Source organism: Lepisosteus oculatus, chromosome 12 (genome assembly GCF_040954835.1).
Source record: "Lepisosteus oculatus isolate fLepOcu1 chromosome 12, fLepOcu1.hap2, whole genome shotgun sequence".
Lineage (NCBI taxonomy): Eukaryota > Metazoa > Chordata > Actinopteri > Semionotiformes > Lepisosteidae > Lepisosteus > Lepisosteus oculatus.
In genome coordinates, this window is record NC_090707.1 from 2,070,001 (window position 1) to 2,090,603 (window position 20,603).

The 20,603-nt window shown below is 37.8% G+C and overlaps 1 protein-coding gene across 11 annotated transcripts in view; it reads right to left on the reverse strand.

Moving 5' to 3' along the window:
- The window catches only part of gtdc1 (glycosyltransferase-like domain containing 1), a 238,043-nt gene that overhangs the window by 163,970 nt on the left and 53,470 nt on the right, over nt 1-20,603 (reverse strand). For all 11 annotated transcript variants that reach the window (XM_015358382.2, XM_015358381.2, XM_015358373.2 and 8 more), the window contains one exon: nt 13,835-14,203. In XM_015358382.2, the coding sequence (XP_015213868.1) occupies nt 13,835-14,203 (369 nt within the window). The remainder of the gene's footprint in view (nt 1-13,834; nt 14,204-20,603) is intronic.

Here is a 20,603-nt window from a genome sequence, read left to right on the forward strand (position 1 = left end):
ACACTGATGCAGCTTCCTATGAATAATGCCTGTCATTATTTTCTTCTACCTACCCATGATAACAAAAAGGTGCTATTCTCTTTAAAACTCTGTCCTCTCTCAGAGGGTCCCAAGATTATGGGCCCGGATGGGTACTTTCAGACCAGCTTTCAAGGAATACTTCCATCCACCCGTTTTCTTATCGCTTCGTCCAGGTCAGGGTCACGGGGGAGCTGGAGCAAGCAACGGGCACAAGGCAGGGTACACCCTGAATGCGACGCCAGTCCGTCTCAGGGTAGACTGCACACTTTGGTTTCCTTACTCTTTGGACCGTGGAAGGAAACCCCTGCGAACACAGGGAGAAGATAGATCTCCATGCAGACAGCAGCCCTGGAGCTGAACTCAGGGACAGCAATACGAACCACTGTGCAAGTGTGCCGCCCCTCAAATAATACTTTCAGAGCAATGTCGCCAATGCAGACTAAGAACACTTCCTTAATACATGCCGCTGTTGGTGTTTTTAGTAATATATTGGTAGAACGCCCCACAAAGTATTGGCCCACTTATAACTCGCGGTTAGACAGTCAGCAGAACACTGCATGTTTTACAAACAGTTATTATTTTATTATACTTATAGTGATTCACTTCATACCACTAATGTTGAATATGTGTCTCATGCACAGTTTCTAAATGTTCTCTCATCAGTTGATTGTTTGCAGGTTGTTCTTGAAATATAATCCAGTTAAGGCCTGGGTTAGATATGGGGTTGGGTGTGTGGATATTTAATGTAATTAAAACTGTACTTAACTATCTTATTAAATTTACATGATCTACAAGACCAACCATGCAAAGGTCTGAGGGAAATATGCCTATTGTGGTCTTGAAATTAGTGTTAATTACTAAAGTTTTCTTGCAAAAGTCAGGAACAACAAATCGTGACCAATTTTAAAATCACCCATGGGTCATCACCACAGTGTCTGAAGTCATACTACATTACCTATGTCACAGCATAACAGGGGTTCCCTCAAAAGAAAAGTCAAAGAAGAGCAGTTTGAGGCAACAGACGTTTTTCCAATCCTCTTTCGCACAGAATATCACCATGCTGGAAACTGCACAGCAAAGGTCTCTTACAGCGTAAGACTTGGGGGATGAGCTTCAGAGAGATCAGTTGGCCGGTTGATTTGATTCTGATGCTGCTAGTGTGTAATGTTAGGAGAGGGGGCCAATATACCATATTTGCACTGGGGTCCACAATTAGTACGGTCTGCCACAGATTCATATTCTGTATCCAAATAAACCACAACGGACAACCAAATCGACTGTTAAAACATGTTACTAAGTGTGGCTATATAAACAGGATTAGGCACTGGCATGCAGATTTTTTGCCTGATACATTTCTTTAGAGCCTTCCTAACACTCCAATATTCACCGCAAATAAGGGCTTGCCCTAAATATTATTTAAAAATAAACAGTCTAACAAATAATGGATACAAAAGTCAAAAGCAAGAGTTCCAAAAACAAAATGCCTCACTGCCAGTTTAAACTGCTGCAGATCTTCTGACACCTAAAATGGCACTGACTCATATTGTCATTTGAAATGATGAATTTGTTTAAAGTTATTTTCAGGAATTATCAGGATTTTCCAACCTCTGGGCACTGCATTTTGTTACAGTATGGATGATAAAAAGTAGACATTTAAAGGTTTTAGACAGGTGGGGAGAATTATGTGATTTCACTGGAATTTGAGTCTCCTCCTCATATTGTGTTTTTAATTACTGTACGCTGCTTGAATTTCAGGCCTCATACATATGAATCGTAATCATCTTTAAAAATTCACATAACTAAATTTGTTTTGTTTTTGCTTTAAGTGCCAAATTGTGTTTTATAGTTTAACCATACAATGCCTGTGTGTTAAACTGAAGACCCCTCACCTCCACCCTCCCCACCCCTTCCCCTCCCTCCCTGTCTGTGTGCATCCTGACAGTGTGCCGGCACTGGTCGGAAGGAAAGGCATTCAAAACCATCCAGCCTTCCTCAAGAGCTACTCCAGGGAATCATTTAGAATCATACTGCGCCAGCTTGTCTTTGGGAGGTGAAAGAAAACCCAACCGCGACGTGAACACACAAATGAAAACAGGAAGGACATGCGAACTCCACACAAACTGACGTCGAAGCTCAGAACTGAGCCCAGGATGCTGATGTTGTGAGGCACCTGTGCTAGCGAACCTCAGGCACTCTAAGCTTAATTTTGGTCCCCCACCAAAACGGACCCTGCGCTGCAGTGCAGTCCAGGAATGAGAAGGCTGCTGCTGTAGAGCACGGCTCGGGCTGAACCCCATGAAGAACAGCACCTCAGGCTCCCACTGGTCCCAGTGTAGCACAAGGCTCTGCCTCACATTTCCTCACAACATGAGAGGCCAAGGTCTTTTCTGGAAATGGGAGCTATACAGTGAGTGACAAAAGCCTGGCAGCAATCCTGACACCTTATTTGTTTTAAACAAGGGATTGGCTGTCAACTGCATTGTGGGGAGTTAACATTTACTCTCGTGCTGCAGGTGACATTTGAAAATGGTGTTTCCCGAGCGTGGTTTTCATCAGGTGTTTACATAAACTGTACAACCTCAAAAAGGGCAAAATCGCAATTGGAATTTTGTTTTTCTCCAACTTACCTCATACTGTTTGTGTTTATCCTAAAATCCTTGGCAAACATGTAACAAATAGATCATTGAAAAGCTTCTAAGTACTTCAGTAGGATAAGCCCTTCTTCTCCACATAATCAGCAAAACAGTGTTGATGGAAAGTCCCTGGATGAAAAACCATAGGAAACCTACTGTATGCAACACAATTGTAATAAACGAATCAAACTGCTCAAGTTCTAAAGAGGTGCATTTTCCTAGGGTGATATGTGCAGTGTCCTATTTGCACTTTCTTCTAATCACATGCATTTTAAACTATAAAGGTAAACCATTACAAAATTAATAAACAAAAGCCATTTTAATTAACATAACAAACAAGACTATCTTTATTATTGTAAATTTAAATTAACTGGGAAGCTTTAATACAAATCTCTAAGATTTTAATTAAAGAAAGAACAAATCAGCAAGATGGTTTACACGGGCACTACTTCTGCTGTATGAATCACAAATTCATTTAAATCTTTCATTTAACTTTGTAATTTCTTCTAATTATTTAACATTTAATTTCTGTAAAAAGACACAGTCACATTAAACTAACCCATCAAAGTTTAAGAACAGATATTTCTTTGAATCAATTCATATTAAAACAATCTACATTACTGATCTAAGCAAATCAAGATATTGAATTTTTAAAAAACGCAAAAAAGAGCCTCTATGGTGTGTTCACCTAGTGTGAAGAATTAACCACAAATGCAAAGAAAATAATGCAAAATTTCTAGCTTTAGCAAAGATGTATTAATGAGTGATATCTGTATTCAATTTAAATAGAGACTTTATTCATATCGGTCTCTATTTAAAGCAGTTTTAGTATTCTTGTATTACAATTTTATCCATATCAATACAATTTTCCCACACCAATAAAGCTAGATACAGTAACTATTCACACTCCTGTCAATACAAACACCGTGCTAAGTGATCTGATAATACTATAGCAGGTAGAGAATTTAATGCATTCACTGCTATTAAACTCATCCTGCTCTATAGAAGGTAATCAAACATTCTGTTTTTGTCAGAGAACTGCAGTCTCCAGTATGCACAGGTGCTGTCCTCAGCTGCAGCACATTGGGTAATTGAGCAAAGCTTTTATTTTTACCCTTCTATAACTCTCATTAATTCTTGGCAAAAGCCTCAATGGCAGCATCTTAAAAAAAATTAATCAAATTAAACATTTTTATTAATTTGCATGGTGCCTCATGATATAGAAAATGTACATTAAATGTGAGCAAACAGAACAATTGTGGAAGCACATCCATTCATTTTTAGGCCCCGTGGAAGGCTGCGGCAGAGTAAATATAAACAATAAATATAAGTACAAATATATCAAAATAAAACGATCAGGTTTTTCATCTTCAGCTGAATTCATTTTTATCAAATAAAAAAAATACATTAGGGGTTAAAACTGATATACAGAAGACAAAAGCACAGGATGTCATTAAATGCTAAAATAAGATTTTACTTCCTGAAACACTCAATACCTTGCCAAATAATACTAAAAGAAGGGCACCACAGAAAACCCTGAAAATACTCTGAAATAACAGTACCTTAGAAAGCTCAACAAACTCAGAAAGTAGAAGCAACAAAGGAATCTCCCAAAAACCAAGCAAAAACCATTCTTGGACTGTATTTTTCATGTGCTTACGCCATACCAAATGGAGCTGAAATCTCTTGAAAAGGATCGAATTGTAAAATGAGAAGGAAACTTCTTTTCTGTTACATATATCCTTTATAACTTCATACTGGGTATCTGACTAAAGCATCATTAGAACACTATGAAAGAAAGGTAATATATTAGATTAAATATGTATGTTGGAATCAGGAAATCTCAAAGTCTTGTATCATTTAAATTTGAATCACTCTATCAGAAGACCGTCTCATTACAGCACTCAGAAAATTAGCAGATTAAAAATACTATCACATTTGCGGATAATGCAGATAATTCAGCTTTGCAATTTTTGAAGTTTTTTTTAAACCAAAGTCAGTCCATCTAATGGTATGATAAATGAGGTAGTGGTTGTACAATCAAACGCATTGTAGGACGCCATAACCATACTGGTCTAATGTGCATTCTGAACAGAATTCTACATTGCTGCACCGATACAGCTCAAAGTTAACATCAGATACTGCATGGGCTTCTACATTCTCTGAGATGACTGCATTTAAAGGCATAATTAAAATAAGGTTTATTATTACTACATGTCCCCTTTATTTACAATTTTTAATAAACTGCTCTTTGTGCTTAAACAGAAAGAGGAATTAAGTAGCACTCTCTTCATATATTGTACATACACTGAGGGCTTTACTAATGAAGATTATATAAAGTATTCACCTTTATGCAGATATTCTACAAATTACTGAATTTTAACCAGTGAATCCAATTATCTCCTGCCTGCACTGCCCAGCTAGAAAATGAGTGCAACACAAATGAAGCCTTAGCAAGGCTTTGTGCTGTGCTAACACAGAGGGAAAACGGGCAACTTTGGGAAAGTGTTTCATACAGAGATTCTTTCTTCAGTACTAACATGGATCTTTGGGCTTCAAATCAAAGCCGTTCTGAATATGTTTCCACTGACTCAGCTAAAGAAACAGAGGAGGAAAGATTACACTCATATCCTACCTATTTATATATGAATGATAATACAGTAATGGTTTCCATTTGAGTGTTAAAAACAACTCAAAAGTAAATTCCACCTCTCATGTCTCACTCACACCTGATTTCAGTCTTCTTTTCTGACCTCTTTTTTTTACATTTGCAGTACATTGTCCCCTATTGCACAACCTCTACAACACTGATACAGTATATCCAGTTGTTCTAGTCAGTGCTCCTATTGGCCAGGTAACTTACTGTACATGGGTTTGTTGTGTACAGAGAACATGGATTTGTTCCACGGAAGCTTTTTGCTGAAGGTCAAAAGCCTGTGTAACAGCTTAATAACACAGCAACGAAGTATCTCTAAATACCCCTGATTCTGCTGGGTTCATATGAGACTCCTAAGGTGAGGTATTAGCAAAGCTTATTTATTTTCATTTCCGTGGCTTTTATTTGCTTGTTCCCCTGTGGTAAAGCTGATTTCTGCCATGATTCCCTTCTTAATTTTAATACCCTTTTTACTCATCATACAGACATTAGAATTTTTTTTTCTCCTGGAATAATAGAGCTCCCGCACAGGAAGACAAGGCGACCACTGGGATGGCGGTAAACTAGCTTCTTTTTTTGCAATTAATTGGTGTACGGCCATGTGCATATATGATAACAGAATTTTTTCAACAAGAAAAAGGGAGGTTAATTAATGTAAGAGCTGTGTTCGTTGAGATGCTGAATTTACTATGCCACCCCCCCATCCTATCCGACACCCCCCTCCCCTTCGCTGCCTTAAGAGCCTTGATTCCACGCTAATGACCTAGTTCTTTTAATGAGGAGCATTAACCCCTGGCTACAGTCACCCAGGTCTTAATTGTCAACTGGAGCTGAAGCAGGAGAGTCTGCTGATCAGCAGGTATGTGGTACATTAACACGTGTCATCGAGGGTTCTAATAAATAAATCTGTCGCCGGGGAAACAGGAATCGTCAACGATGTTGTCTTTTCCCATCTCTTTTTTTTTTTCTTTGCTCCTGCCCCTGCGATGCTGCCTGTCGTGCTGCGACCGCACAGGCAAAGTACAGATGTAGCCCAAATAAAACAATAATTAGAAAATGCATCTGCTTAAAAACCTGCGAACTCATTAGAATACATTCTTTAAAAGCAAAATACAGGATCCTTTCATTTAGAAATCTATGATTAAAAATTCTCCTTTATGTTGCACCCAAGAGGTGTGTTTTAAAATTCAAACAGTATTTACTATAAAGTACAATATAAAATAAATTAAATAACGAGATACTGAAATATAGACACCTAATTAGAAGGACGCTTAAAAGTCAAAGAAAATGCAATTGACTTTAATGAGGAAAGCCCTAAGTAACTGGGGATTGTTTTTCTAAAGAGAAATGAATGTCATTGACTGCTTGATAGAGTTGTTTAAAATCTGCATTGCACCCACAGAATCTGAGATGCCATGTGACTGGTAAAAGATGGCGTCCTTCACAAATTACCTCTCAATCTTAATTCACGTTACTATTATTTTACATTTATTAATGCAAATTCGCTGTTAAGGTATGAGCATAACTGACGCGATTAAGTTGGCACAGAAAGGTGAAACCCATATGTTGAATATAAAGCAAAGGGCACAACAAAGAAAAAAAGTGCGTCTTACCTACACCTTCACTGACTACTTTTGTCAATAAGCCTTTTCATTTATGTATTAATAGCAATGTTGGGAGAATGAGATACAGGGGATCACTTCTAAACCCAAACAGGCTCAGCAGAGATGAGTGAGCCAAAGAAATCACAGAGAAAATTGTAATCAATAGCCCTTCCCCCCACTCCATACAGCTAGACCAGAAATCACAATCTTCACAAGGGTTTCATTCCTCAGTCCTACTTGTTTAAAAGCAGGAGCGGAGATCTCTGCTGAAGTGCTGATGATGGGATTTCTAACATGTGATACTTCATTCTTTGCCCCACTTCCCTCACCTGTATCAGGCAGCTTGGGGGCCACGTTGCACTTGCCTAGTGGAGTCGTGAGGTGGAATAAACTGCACTGACTTCCAGGAGACGTTTTCTAGGCAGGCCCACACAAGCACCTACCCTGAAGGACGAACCATGCTGCTGGAGCAAAGTGTTTTATCCCTGCGGACAGGGATTCACAGCTTGAATCCGCCATCCTCGTCCCAATAACATGCTGCAATAACACAGCTGAGCAGTGATCTCTGCTGGCCTGAGTGGGTTAGGAAGATGCCTGAGACCACACCTGCTCCATGCACGAAGAAACAGTGACTGTCCTGGTTAGCCCATGTGAGCAGAGATGCATTGGTTTACAGCATTTTGGTCTTTCTCCAATCAGTAAGCCAAGCAAAACGACAAAGCAGCTAGTGAACTATAGTAAGCTCTGTGTATTTTTCTCTCCTTCTTTAAGGTTTTTTTTGTTCTTCTAAATGTTGCATTTAGTGGTCATCAGTTCAATAAATCAGTTTTGCCTGTCCCTTCAAAGGAACGTACTATATTAAACATATCAATCCAAAGCCTTACGTATATCAAGAAGCTCCCAAAAATGTTTTAGTGTAGACAACAGCAAAAAAGAGCACACAACAAATTAACAGTTGCAAACAGTTGAAAGCAGCTAGACCCGTCTATTAATTTCTATGAATATATTTTCTTATTTTTCTCTTGATGCTGTGTTGTATACACCCCGACAGCCGTGGCTCACGACAGCAGTAGTTCAACCGGCTAGCAAAAATCTTCATTTCTTTATGATGTCACAGATCAGTTAGTTACACATCCTCTCTTCAACTCTTCAATCTGAACTTGACTTCTTCATTAGGATCAATCTGGTCTAAGATGCCTCACTGGTGTGACACACATTTTGGGTTGCTTTAAATTTTGTCTCCGCTATAAGCAGTAGTTCTCGGTTTTAAAAGAACTGGGTAAATAGTTGTGCAGTGGGAGACAAAAAAAACAATGTATTTGGTGTTAACTGTGACCATGTTTATATGTTCACTAAATGAAATACATTATTATTATTTCAGAGATCTGATTTACCTTCTCTTGGGGGCATCAAAGCAGTCAACTTTGCAAGAAAGGACAGCGGTCTCTCTAAAGTGACTACAGTCTTTAGGATGAAAAAATTAACATGTTGAGTTCCCAGCCTATGTTATCAGTCACTCCAGTTTCAAACCAAGTTTGAATCATCCTTTACAGAAACGTCAAAGACTGATGATTAAAACATGTTGAGGACTAAAGATCACTGTCCGTATAAATTTGATTAAAAAATCTTTAGGGCAACTGTACCTAATTCAGAGGAAAAAGAATGAACAGTTTTTTTCTTCTGCGTTACTGTTTTAAGGCACAGGTCGCATCCAGTCCAAGACACCAGTTTGTATACATATGGGTTTTGTCTTATGAAAGCAATAAATGATAGGTTTATACTAAATATCCTGCTTGAATAGGAATTCTAAGAGACTTCACGGTAGATTTAAAAAAGATCTGTGGATGCCCCAGGAGCTACTAAATGCCTACCAAAACCCTGTGGCATTCAAGACAAAAAAGCCTTTTCTTTCTAAAAAAGGAAATTATAGCAGTAGTCTATTCCAGGACATCATCATCATCATCATCATCACCACCATCATCTATACTCCATGAAAGACCCTTGCAGCTCTTCTGCAATATTGCCAGTCATTTATTTGTTGTCAGCACAGGTTACAAACTGTAATCCTTGACTGCCTCAGAATTAGAATGTCTTTGATGTCCCCACATGAGTTTTTTTTCCTTTTCTTTTTTTTTTTGCCCGAAGGCTTTACCATTGCTCTGCAGCTCAGTGTTTATTCCTCGTAATCTTCCTCTCATCTCCAGGCTAGCAGTGACAGATGGTTATAGGCACACAATAGTATTAAGAGTTTGATTTTTTTTTCTCCTTTTTTCATGCCACCGCTCTCTGTACAACAAATAGCTATCAGACGCGGGCCAGAGATCCTGCACGGCTCATATAGGTAACAGCAAACAAACATCCTGGCTGACTGTTTTCTCTCATTTTCCCTGCAAACCCTGCTTGTTTTCACTGTAAACTCTCCAAGGTAAACTGCATTAACCTTGCCGACTGTTATTAAAAAGATATATTTACAAGGTTTGGCTTTCACTTCATACTCTCCCCACTCATTTTTCCAGAGTGTTGCTGCTTACACACTGAACAAATACTAGATGTCATCATAAATTCTAAGCATGTGGCAATATTCTTATATTTTTTAATCCAACTGTCCTTATGTCAGCTGAAGGCCCATAGATGATGCATAGTGGTAAATAACACAGACAAAATTAGTTCTCATGTCAGCTTCTACCTTATACCCCAAGGCATCCCTAAAATTGACTGCATGCTAGATTTTCAAAATTAGCCCCTTATGCTAGCTTGACAACCTTTGGTTCTGCAAAGTCCTTCTGTCTTCCTCAGCAAGGATTAACGACTGCCTTTCATTTTACTCTTGCTTGAGCTTGTTTTTCCCCCCGACCCTACAGTAATGGCATGAAAAATAAATTGTATTTCATATACAATTTCAAGTAATCACCCTTTAAAATGGAATATGCATTTACAACTTCACTGTGAAATATTTTACCATCTGCAACACAAGTCCAGAATCTAGTAGGAAAAATTTTACTATATTACTGAAATTGCCTAATATTTCTGTTTTAACTTTTTTGGTGTTTGCTTATAATTTAATACGTTATATTTTCCATTTTCTTTCCATATGACGAAAACAAACAGTTTTATAAGAGTAACCTTTCAACTGATCTCATTGATAAACACTTAAAAAATTTTGGGGATGATAAAATATCACCATGGAAAAGCAGCATTTTAGAAACATCTTCTTAACGTTAAAATAACCTCATGGGCATTATTAAGTCTTTGATTTTATTTGAGATGAGTCGCTTTACTGCTATTTAATGAAACCACTATTGCAGAAAACTGAGGAAGGAAAAACAGGATGCCTGTGAGATCAACGCATCATTAATTTGACAGAAAATGTGACAGCCTTTGTCATTTTACATAAAAGGTTATGAAGATGTTGGTCCTACAGAGAAAACTATTAATACAACTCTGTGTATTGTGCGTAGATTTTAGTAGACACTTCATACCAAAACAGATACACATATTCTCATTCTTTCACACACACACACACGTGCAGACACTTACATACACTTATTGAATGTCTTCAGTATATATTTGATACTGGAGGAATGACATTGAAAGTGAGGCACCCAATTGCGAATTTGGAACAGCATGTGCACTACACCTTACATTTCACTTTTCAGAAGACAGAAAAGAGCAATATTTGTAAATTATTTACGTGGATTTGTAAAAATCCTTTTCCTAAACATTACATACTGTGTCTGCTTGGGTATTTTTAATAATGAGTACATAGGCCCAAATGTTTCACATTCTACGTTCAAGGCCAATTACTCAATCAAAGCCAGGCCAGTCGGATAACAATGTGTCAAAATGATCAACACAAGGAGCCAGACAAATAAAAGATGTTGACTACAGGTCAGTTAAACTACAATGACAAATTGCGATAAGGTACACACAAAGACAGGTTAAGGAGACATACCACACTAAGAACATGATCAAAACAGCACCATAGCATCTCCCTAAATAACTGATACCAGAACCATTAAAGTACAAAAAGATGGTGGCCAACCTCTCCCATCCAGTCTGGAGTTTGTGACCAGTGTGTGAAAGACATATGGCATTTGTCATCTCCCACTGAGCAAAATGCAATTCAATTTCACCCCCCCCACCACCACCTTAGGATTGGAAGCTTGGGGTGTTTTTCTTGTTTACTGTTCTGGTTCTTGCTAATGTACAAAAATGACAGGGCTGCTGGGCTCAGAAAAATCCAGGTCGACATGCCTCCTGACACTCTGACCTAGCCTCCAATACATTTACAGTCAGTTGCACTTCTATTCACGCACCTTTTCTCCCTAAAGTCTGCTGTCCCCTTCAGGAGACCATGACTTTTCTGCATATTAGCTGTGGGCAGTCTCCTGTATCTCAGCACTTCCCCCGACGACCACGTCTACTTGAAGAATGAAGAGCAACATAATATTAAATTAAATCAATTACTCTTTCCAAAAGCCGGGCTCTAAACAGACAGAAAGCAATCAACTGAGCTGCACCTGTGATCTAGTTAAATAAGAAAAATTGAGATGACCTTGTTTACTTTTCATGAGATGTTTTTTGTAATTTACGTTTCTTTTTTGGGGATAAGTCAAATAAAATACAGCACACCGCAACATTATTTTTTTTAACTCCAGACCATCTTGAAAAATGAAGTCATTGCAGAGCAAGTTGAAAGTATTTTAGTTTAGCATATCCATTAAATAAATAAATTCTTCAACAAATAAATAACAAAAATTCAGTGTCTAAAATGTGCATGCCAAAAATATAACATGTTCAGTATGCCTCATAAACCGCACCTTCATTCAGTTTCATATTTCATGGGCAGAAAATAGTGGTTAGTAGCAAGGACATGTGATAAATTACATAGAGGCACATGCCTTATGGGAAATGTGGAGGAAAAAGCCGACATTCCAATGGCAAATTTCTTTCACTGCCAGTTACTTAATTTTCTTTTTGTTTTGTTTTGTTCAGACATTTCGAGTCAAAGATGAAAATCCCTTTAGGTAGCAGCTGCTCCCGATCAGCCACAAGAGCTTCTGGAGTTTTAATGTGCTGGAAGTCAAATCCTCTTGCAAAGGCGATTTGCCCCTGTCGGTGTAGCATACTTATTTCTTCACCTGTGAACGGCTGCCCTCTGGAAAAAACACTGACCTACGGATCCTCCCAGCTTCCCCTGCAATAAACAAGGCCATAATCTGGGGATGAAGCGCGCTCTAATCAGGCCACATGCAGATTAACTAACTGCAAGGAATAATCATAAAGAGGGAAAAAAACGGATGAAAATGCTTGTGTTCTGGTACTAGGAGATTATGTGTCAGTAGTACCTCTTTAAATCCTAATTTACCTCAGCATAAAACCAAAGTTTACATGAACATGTTAGCAGCCATAATCCTGCTGCCATGATTTTTTCCCAGTTCTGAAAAGATGACAAGATCGGGCTTTTGTCACTGATATCAGGGTAGGTAGAGAAAGAGCCACAACAGGAAAGAAAGAGAGAGCTTGAAAAGGTGGCTGGAAGATGTGAGCAGTACGGTGCTGTGAGCAAATGCTTCTTTTTCACTTCTGTTCTGATTCAAAAGGAACAGAATTAAATAATAGAAAAATGCGACTTCAGCTGACAAAGCACATTTTCTGTCAACAGTTCTGGCATAAGAGGGAGTGATCATGTTGGCTGATACAGGTGCCAGAAATGGCTTTCAGCTCTGCCAGATCAGGAATTTATACTTTTAGACAGAACACAAACAGCCTCAGGCCCCTGCAACGTCTGCTGATCTTTTTTCTCCCTCTTCATTTCGTAAATGCAACTAATTACCATCTATTCACGGTCAGTAATTACAAACTGTTCAGTCACAGTAGTACAGGTAATAAGAAGAAATGCACTGTTGGGGATGATTAAATAAGGCAAACAGGTAAAACTAATTGCTGTGAATCCAGCTGATAACATTAAGGCAGTTAAGGAACCACCTAGGAGTGCTTGCTCAGGGGATGTATTGTTATTTCCCATTTTTTCACTGATGGTCTTTTTAATGTAATTTAGCCCTTATGACAATAAGAAGTGCATTATTACAAATACTAAATACGTTACTGTTTTAAATAAAAAATAATCCTCATCCTCATCAGCAAACAATTCTAAGTCTCATTGCTGAAATGGGTGGGCACACTGGCACCGAGGTGAGCGTCGGGCTCTGGGTTCAGCTCTGGACCCGATGTGCTGTCTTCGTGGAGGTAGTATGTCCTCCCTGTGTTCATGTAGGTTTCCTCCAGGTTCTCTGGTTTCCTCCCACAGTAAGAAGGCATACTGGTAGGTTAACGGGCTGCTGGCAAAACTGGCATTGGTGTGAATGTGTGTGCATGTCTGTCTGTCCAAGGAAATCTCAGATCTATCAAAATTAATGAAGAGGGGGTGAATCAGTATCCACATGGATATTCCCAATTTGTTCAGTAGAAGGTGAACTTCGAACTGCATTCTTTTATTATCAGTAAGTGCATCATACTATAGAGTCTTGTGTATGCTGAATTCAAGATGTGACAGCAGTGAATGAGTAGTTTCTCATTACATTTTTACATTTGAGTCCTTGATATTCTTTAGCTATAAAAAACAGACCTGCTACGCAAGTGGTAGCATGTTTCTAATGTGCTTCTCCTTGAAAGTTCGACCCTATTTGTTTGTACAGAGATAATTTCATTATCCTGTATATGGTTCCCATGAGTTTCTGTGTTTATGTTAAATGTTCACAGGAGAGAAGGCTGGCAAAGTATTTAGACACAATAAAAGAAGCTCTATCATGTTGTTTTCACATTTGATAAATTCTATTAGTGCACAAAACGCTTCTGTGTGTTTCCCATTTTTAATTTATTATGATCATGTTTAATTTAATATAAGACCCAACACCTACCACCTGTGAGGCCACACGATGTGGAGAGGTCTTTGTTGAGTAGCAGGTCCAACGCATCTCTGCTCTGGCACTCCTGTGCCACCAGGCTCCAGGCTGGGCTGCTGCTTGTCATCTGCATGATGAGGGATTGCTGCTTCATCAGCTCTGCCCGTCTCCAGTGGAGGCTCAGGTGGGTTAAGGGCTTCTTGTTCTGTGGTGCAAACCTTTTCACGGGGCTCTGGAGTCAGATCAGAAGTGCTGTTATCTGTTGGCAGCTCTGTTCCAGTGCAATGTTTGGAGCCTGAGAAGCTTCCTGAGAGGCCTGGATATCTTCTTTCTTCAAAGTCCAGCCTCCTCTTGTAGAAATTTAGTTTGTGCTCTGGAAGAAATCTAGCAAAAATATATTTTTAAAAAATCATTTAAAAAATCCTATCCGGAAATTTGCATTGCAGAACAAGGTGTAAATCAAAACGTCCCAGGGCATTTTATTGAGTCAACACAAGTCCTAATGTTTTTTTAAAACATTTTTTATTGATAATCGACAAAAAGAGTTGACATATGAAAGCTGATATTGCTTTGCAAAATGCAATGATCCTTAGAAGGGGTTGTAAATTTACAATAAAACTAAGGTGTTCTCTTTAAAACGTTATTCCTTATGCACAGCCTGTTACACATTAAAAATGAAAACTGATTCAACTGAAGGATTCCTAAAACTGTGTATTAAAAATGAAGTTCCCCAGCAATAATTAGCCTTTTTTATGATGTGACATGTCTCAGAATCTTATCTTAATATTTTGTCATACATATTTTTTCTACTGTGATACTGTTGTATTATTATCATCAATGCAATTTAACTGCAATGTACTGAGCCATCCCCAGAACATTAAACAAATCATGATTAGATCTTTATCTTACAGTTACGTTTTCAAGTGTTCAAGCTCAGTGTTCAATCAACAGCTATAAAGCAACGTGTCAGCACGTTTCTATATCCATGGAAGAAATCCACAGATATTCTATAACATAATCAAACGTTTATAAACACAAGAAATTGGTGCGGGAGCTGACACAGGTAAAGATGAGAACTGAAGGAAAACGTTTCTTGTGATGCTGTGATTTCTGCACAGCGATGCCAGCCTCCCTAAGGATCCCTTCTCTTTCATTTTTTATTTACAAACATTTTGCCCATTTAACATCAACTTCCCCCTCTTACACACACCTTAATAATAAGGAAAACATTAGATACGTTGTGTACTTAGAATCTAACAACAGTAATTTAACATACTCTTCATTATTTAAGTAAATAATGAATAACTACATAATCATTCATGAAACAATGATCCTTAAATTGAAATCAAAACTGTAAATATTACTGGGAAAACTGATTTTGTGTATGATTTAGTCATTAACATTTAATTCACATCTCATATTTGCTGTCAACCCCTTAGATCTAAGAATTTGTCTCATGGTCATGTTTTCAATTGAAATTCCACCAGCATAAGCACATCAGATTTATTTAGGGTCTGTCTACACTATCTGGACAACAGACATGTGACTTTGATTAGAAGTGTAGGAAATTATCAACTGGACTAAGCTGTCATTGATAACGTTTAGATTATTGCTTAGTTGTGCACAGATAATTACAATTGCTCTGCCACTTTAATATGAGGTCCTGCTCCCCTCCAAAAAACAGAAGGAAAACTGACCCTTTTTCTCATGGTCCTTCAAAGTGCAGAATATGTTCCTACCACATGCTCCATAAACCTGTTAATTTAACTGAATTGTGTGAATGCCTTTTATACACAACTCTATTTTTTTTCCATATTAGTGATTCATTGATTCATACCAAGGTCAAAAAACATTAAATTGTTCTTGATTCATAGCTGCCCTCAACATGTGTATTTCAATGGCTGCCAAAAGGCTTAAAATAACTTAAATTCATTTGTGCCTGTGATTAGACGATGAGGTGAAAGACAAGCACATGAGAATAACAAAGCCAATTTTAGGACACTCTGGATAGGTGGAGTGGCCTTACACTGGGACCGCAGGGCAGACTCTGTGTGGAAGATGGTTTCAGCACCACAATTTATCTTCTTAATATGATGCCTCTCAAGGGCCCAGATCATTATTTCAACAATTAAATATAACACTTTCTAAATCTGTTTGGGAGGGGAGGAAACCTAAATTGCTCGTTATGAAACTTCAGGCTCTAAGAAATGGAGGAGTGTGGGGGGTGGGATCAATCCTCCTAATCTTCAAACATGTCAATGTGTTTTTACAGAGATAACAAAGATTAAGATACAGTACTGTCTGAGAGCCTTCTACCTTTCACACTCACATAGCTACGCACCACTAGAGCACTTTAAGTGAGGTCCTGGCCACCACACAATTATAGTAGGAACAAAAACAGAAAAACAGCCCTGTATAAAAATATGCCCAAGTGGTTTACAAAAAGAAAAAACAATATCATAAATATCAATGGTTTATCCACCTAGATGCCATATTATAGAGAAAACCCCTTTTATAAAAACAAGCAACGTAAGTATCACGGGAAGTCTTTCAGTAAGGAAAGGAGTACCATAAATTTCTGTGCTTTCTGATTTACATTAGCTCTTGCAACATCTACAGTTCTGCAGCTGTTTGACCGGACTCTCACCAAAATTGCCAAATACATTCAAACTACTGAATCATATACAAGAGTCAAAGAATCACATGATCTAAAAAGTGTGACCACCTGTCAAAGCTTAGCTGAATTCAACACAGTATTCTGTCCCACTTGTAATGAATACCTTCAAGGGTTATGACAGTAGAATTGCAGGAATTAGGTCTCTTCTGTAGATGAAATGGTAATATAGAAACATATACATATGCTCTAAGAATGTTAGATATAAAAGCTTTTTTGGATGAAAAAGCATTTGGAAAATATAACTGGTTTCAACATTAAAGGCTCACCAAGCCTATGTATATTAATTGATGACAGAGAACTTCATCCTATACCACAAACATATCAAAAAAGGATAGTACTTAGTATCATGATAGCCAAGAGAATTATACGACACCACTGGAAAATGGACACACTGCCAACTCTCAGAATGATTTTCTTTGATGGACGCTTACAAACAAATCACAAACAAAACAATAATATATGAATAAGAATCATAAGAAATAATAAGGCACAGAATCTATTATGTTAACATTCAAATCAAATAAAATCTACACAATGGAATACTAGAGTACTTGCACAACACTAGTATGCTACTATGTACAGTATATACCTATGTCACATAACTTAAAAAAATGGTTTCAATTCTTTGTAAATGAAAGGAGGCTTATGTGGTTGTTAGTAGACAGTCAATCCAAGGATCCCACCCACCCACTTCTAGGCAGCCAGAAAGCTTCAACAACATGGCTGGGTAGCTGTTCCAGACTACCACACCCCTTTGTGTAAAGGCGTGCTTCTTATTCTGTTTAAAACTTACTTCCACAGGATTTCATCACACAACCCACTGGTCCAGAGCCCACAGTCATAACCCGATGAATGAAAAAAATCAACGTTTCCTTATTCAGCATGCCAACAACACTAGCTTGCCATTCCCATTTAACCTACTGTAAGTATGAGAAACATAGAAATTTCATATCTGTTTCCCACTCTTTACCTAGAAGACTGGTTTAGAAAGCTACAAGCACAAACAAGCACCAAGAAATGATACGGTCAATTGCTGCATTTTGAAACTCTGTTGTGAGCAACATTAACTATTAATCTCTGAAGAAAACACTGAAATTCATTTTTTTAGAAAACAGCAAAGTGAAAACTTGAACAAAACATGCACATGTAAAGGGACTAATCACTGTATAGGATGTTTTCTGGTGGTGTAGTGGAGCATTTAAAATACTACACTGACTCTAGAATGGCTACTGGCACCTTCTCTGTCATTTTGTTTCTCTTAAAAAAATGGAAAAAGAGACCGAGAAAAGAGAAGGAGAATGGAAAGATGGTGATGTCAATGCCGAATGAATAGAAACCACATTTGAAGTGTTGGCACTGAAGCTGATGTTTAAGGCCAGATCAATTTATGACTGAAAGAGTTCTGGATTGCATGTTACTGAGCATCATGGATAGCTTTTATCCCTCTCTCATAAATAGCAAACGAAAATGTACATTCTCTCTAAAGAGCGAGCCCCCTTAGAGCCAGCACAGGTTGTACCTATTAGGCCAGCTTAGTAATTTAAGAAACTATGCAATTTAAGGGAAAAGGAGTGTGAGAGTGAAAAAATAAAGTCAAGTAACTTATGTCATTCCCAAAGTGCTGTTTTGAAAAGAAGAGCACATTACAGGGGAGGATTGCAGTGCATAGTTCACCTCTTTAGGAGCTTGTGACTGTTCTTCGGTATTACTGAGCACATTAAAGCACAGTTTACAATCATTTTAGATCAGAATGTTTTCTTATTGTACACTAAAACCGCAGCATTACCTGGCAACAGTACCTGGATCAGAGATCTCCAAGGAACACCAACCTGCTCTTGTGAGTGGTGTTGGTGGACCAGCAGGAGGAATGGGGTCCTGAGTTCTTGGTTATTAAAGAATCACAGTGCTGTTCGAAAGAGTAGGTGTGCCCCAACAACATTTCATTCCACTCCGCCTGCATAGTCTGGTCTGAATCTAATGTTCCCCTTTAGTTTAACTGGGAAAACACTTCATTACATGATCTACTGGTGTATTTCTGCAAAGTTGCTACACATCAATGGTGGATGAAAGGATCAACTCATACGTAAAGCACTTTGGGATCATTTGGGATGAAAAGTGATATTTACATGCAATTATTCTTCTTAAAATACTTTTGCCAGTCAAAGCTAATTTGCCATTTGCTGATGTTTAAACAGTGGTTAGAGACTTGTTTCTTTAGATGACTAACGTATACGGTGCTGAACGTACATCACACATACTGCAGTTTATTATAAGAATGTCTTTCATTGTTACAGTAAGGAGTTTAAGAAGCATGCAACATTAGAGAATGCACAAAAGCAAACTATGGAAAGGATGGATTTTTTCTTTTTTTAAATCTGGATGGATTCACAAGTAAACTTTGTTTTAATACAGTGAAAATGATGTTGCCTTTAAAAGGATAAAATTATCCTATAGCCAATTACATAACACAAGTAACTGGACGAGTATATATATATAAATGACTGGGCATCGCTTGTCACTCAATGCATCTTAAATTAGTACCTATTTTTATCACTGAAGATCAAGATTGTGAAACCAGGAAAGTGTGTAAAAGAAAGTGTGAAAGTAACATTACTTTTTCTTATTTAATATTACTTTTATTACTTCCATCACCTGCTGTTGGGAGCACCTCGGAGCAGCTCCGCATTTACAGTTAAAATAACAGACTTTTCTTCCTCAACCTCTGCATTTACTGATGGATCCCGGCAAACATCCTTTTCCAAATCGCATCTAAGCACTGGGAACAGAGAACCCTCCGAGGAAACAGTATCCTAACACTTTAATAGTTAAGTATTTTATGAGAAAAATGTTTCCAAATGTTTCTCAAAAACTTTCCAAACCGCACCAAAGAAATGCTATAGTAATATTATGTTTCCCCAACGTCTCCATTATGATAGCCTGGCTTCACTGTAATTGCATCAGAAACTTGGGTTTAGACTCTCTATGACATAGTGGGCTATTTACGTTTATAAGAACTGCATGTATTTTTTAAGGGAAGAAAAATCGCTCTTGTTTTAGCCAACAACCAGTTCTGTAGACATCCTGTAAGTAAAGGTTAGTTTTAGCAACGTTTCTCTCTTCCAAAACCATCTTTTTAATGATGCCCTGAGCTAAGCAAGACGAGGTAAAACCACAGTTATGTGCTTCACTGTCTCCAGCTGACCACCTACTTCAATTTTTATGAGGGCAAAAGACACCCAGTCATTTGTGAGCTTGTAAGCACAAGTTTGGCTTTAACAAACTCAGGTATAAAAAGGTAAAGCAGAAGCCACAGGACCTTCAAAACACTTTTTCTTCCAGTGCTTGGTCATAAAGGCCATACAAAGCCATCAAACTTCCCAACTCTATACACAAGGATAATCACACCTTAGAAAGCACAAGCAGATTGTATAAAAATGTGTTTGTTGCATATTAATTATATATGTAGTTATATATTTGTCTAGTTTGTTTTTAAATACTTGCTAAACGCATTTACACAATTTGGTTATTTACAGTACTAAATCAAAATGCAGTTTTCCATAGTTACAGCTAAAAAGCTTAATTTCTAATCAGTAAAATGCTACAGAAGACTTTCATCAAGTACTGCAAATCAGCAAAATATGAAATGAATCTTGAAAGACGAAAACGATTTTGATACCCCACCCCCAGTCTGTTTGGCTGCATAATCTACTAAAGATTAAAAATTACTATCATAAAACAGACATTCCCTGAAAGTAATCCCCCCACCCCCCTTAAAAATCAGCACCAAAGCCTTTGCTTCTAGTTATGTCTGACTGTATTTTAAACAGTTCTAATCATATACCTTTGTGGACACTTAATTAAAATTACAAAACCAATTTTAATCTGTAGTCCAATTAATATGCAAATGTATGCAAATTCAGTAAAACAAGGTGGTGATTAAGTTAAGGACACTCTATTTCATGTCTCCTTTAAGTGTGAAAACAAACCATCTTTTTTTAGTACTTGTACTGATGGATTGTGATGTTTACAGGATGCATGCTGAGCTAAAAAAATTAACCTTTTTAGCATAATTTCAAAAAAAGGATATATGAAAGGCATGCAGAAGTA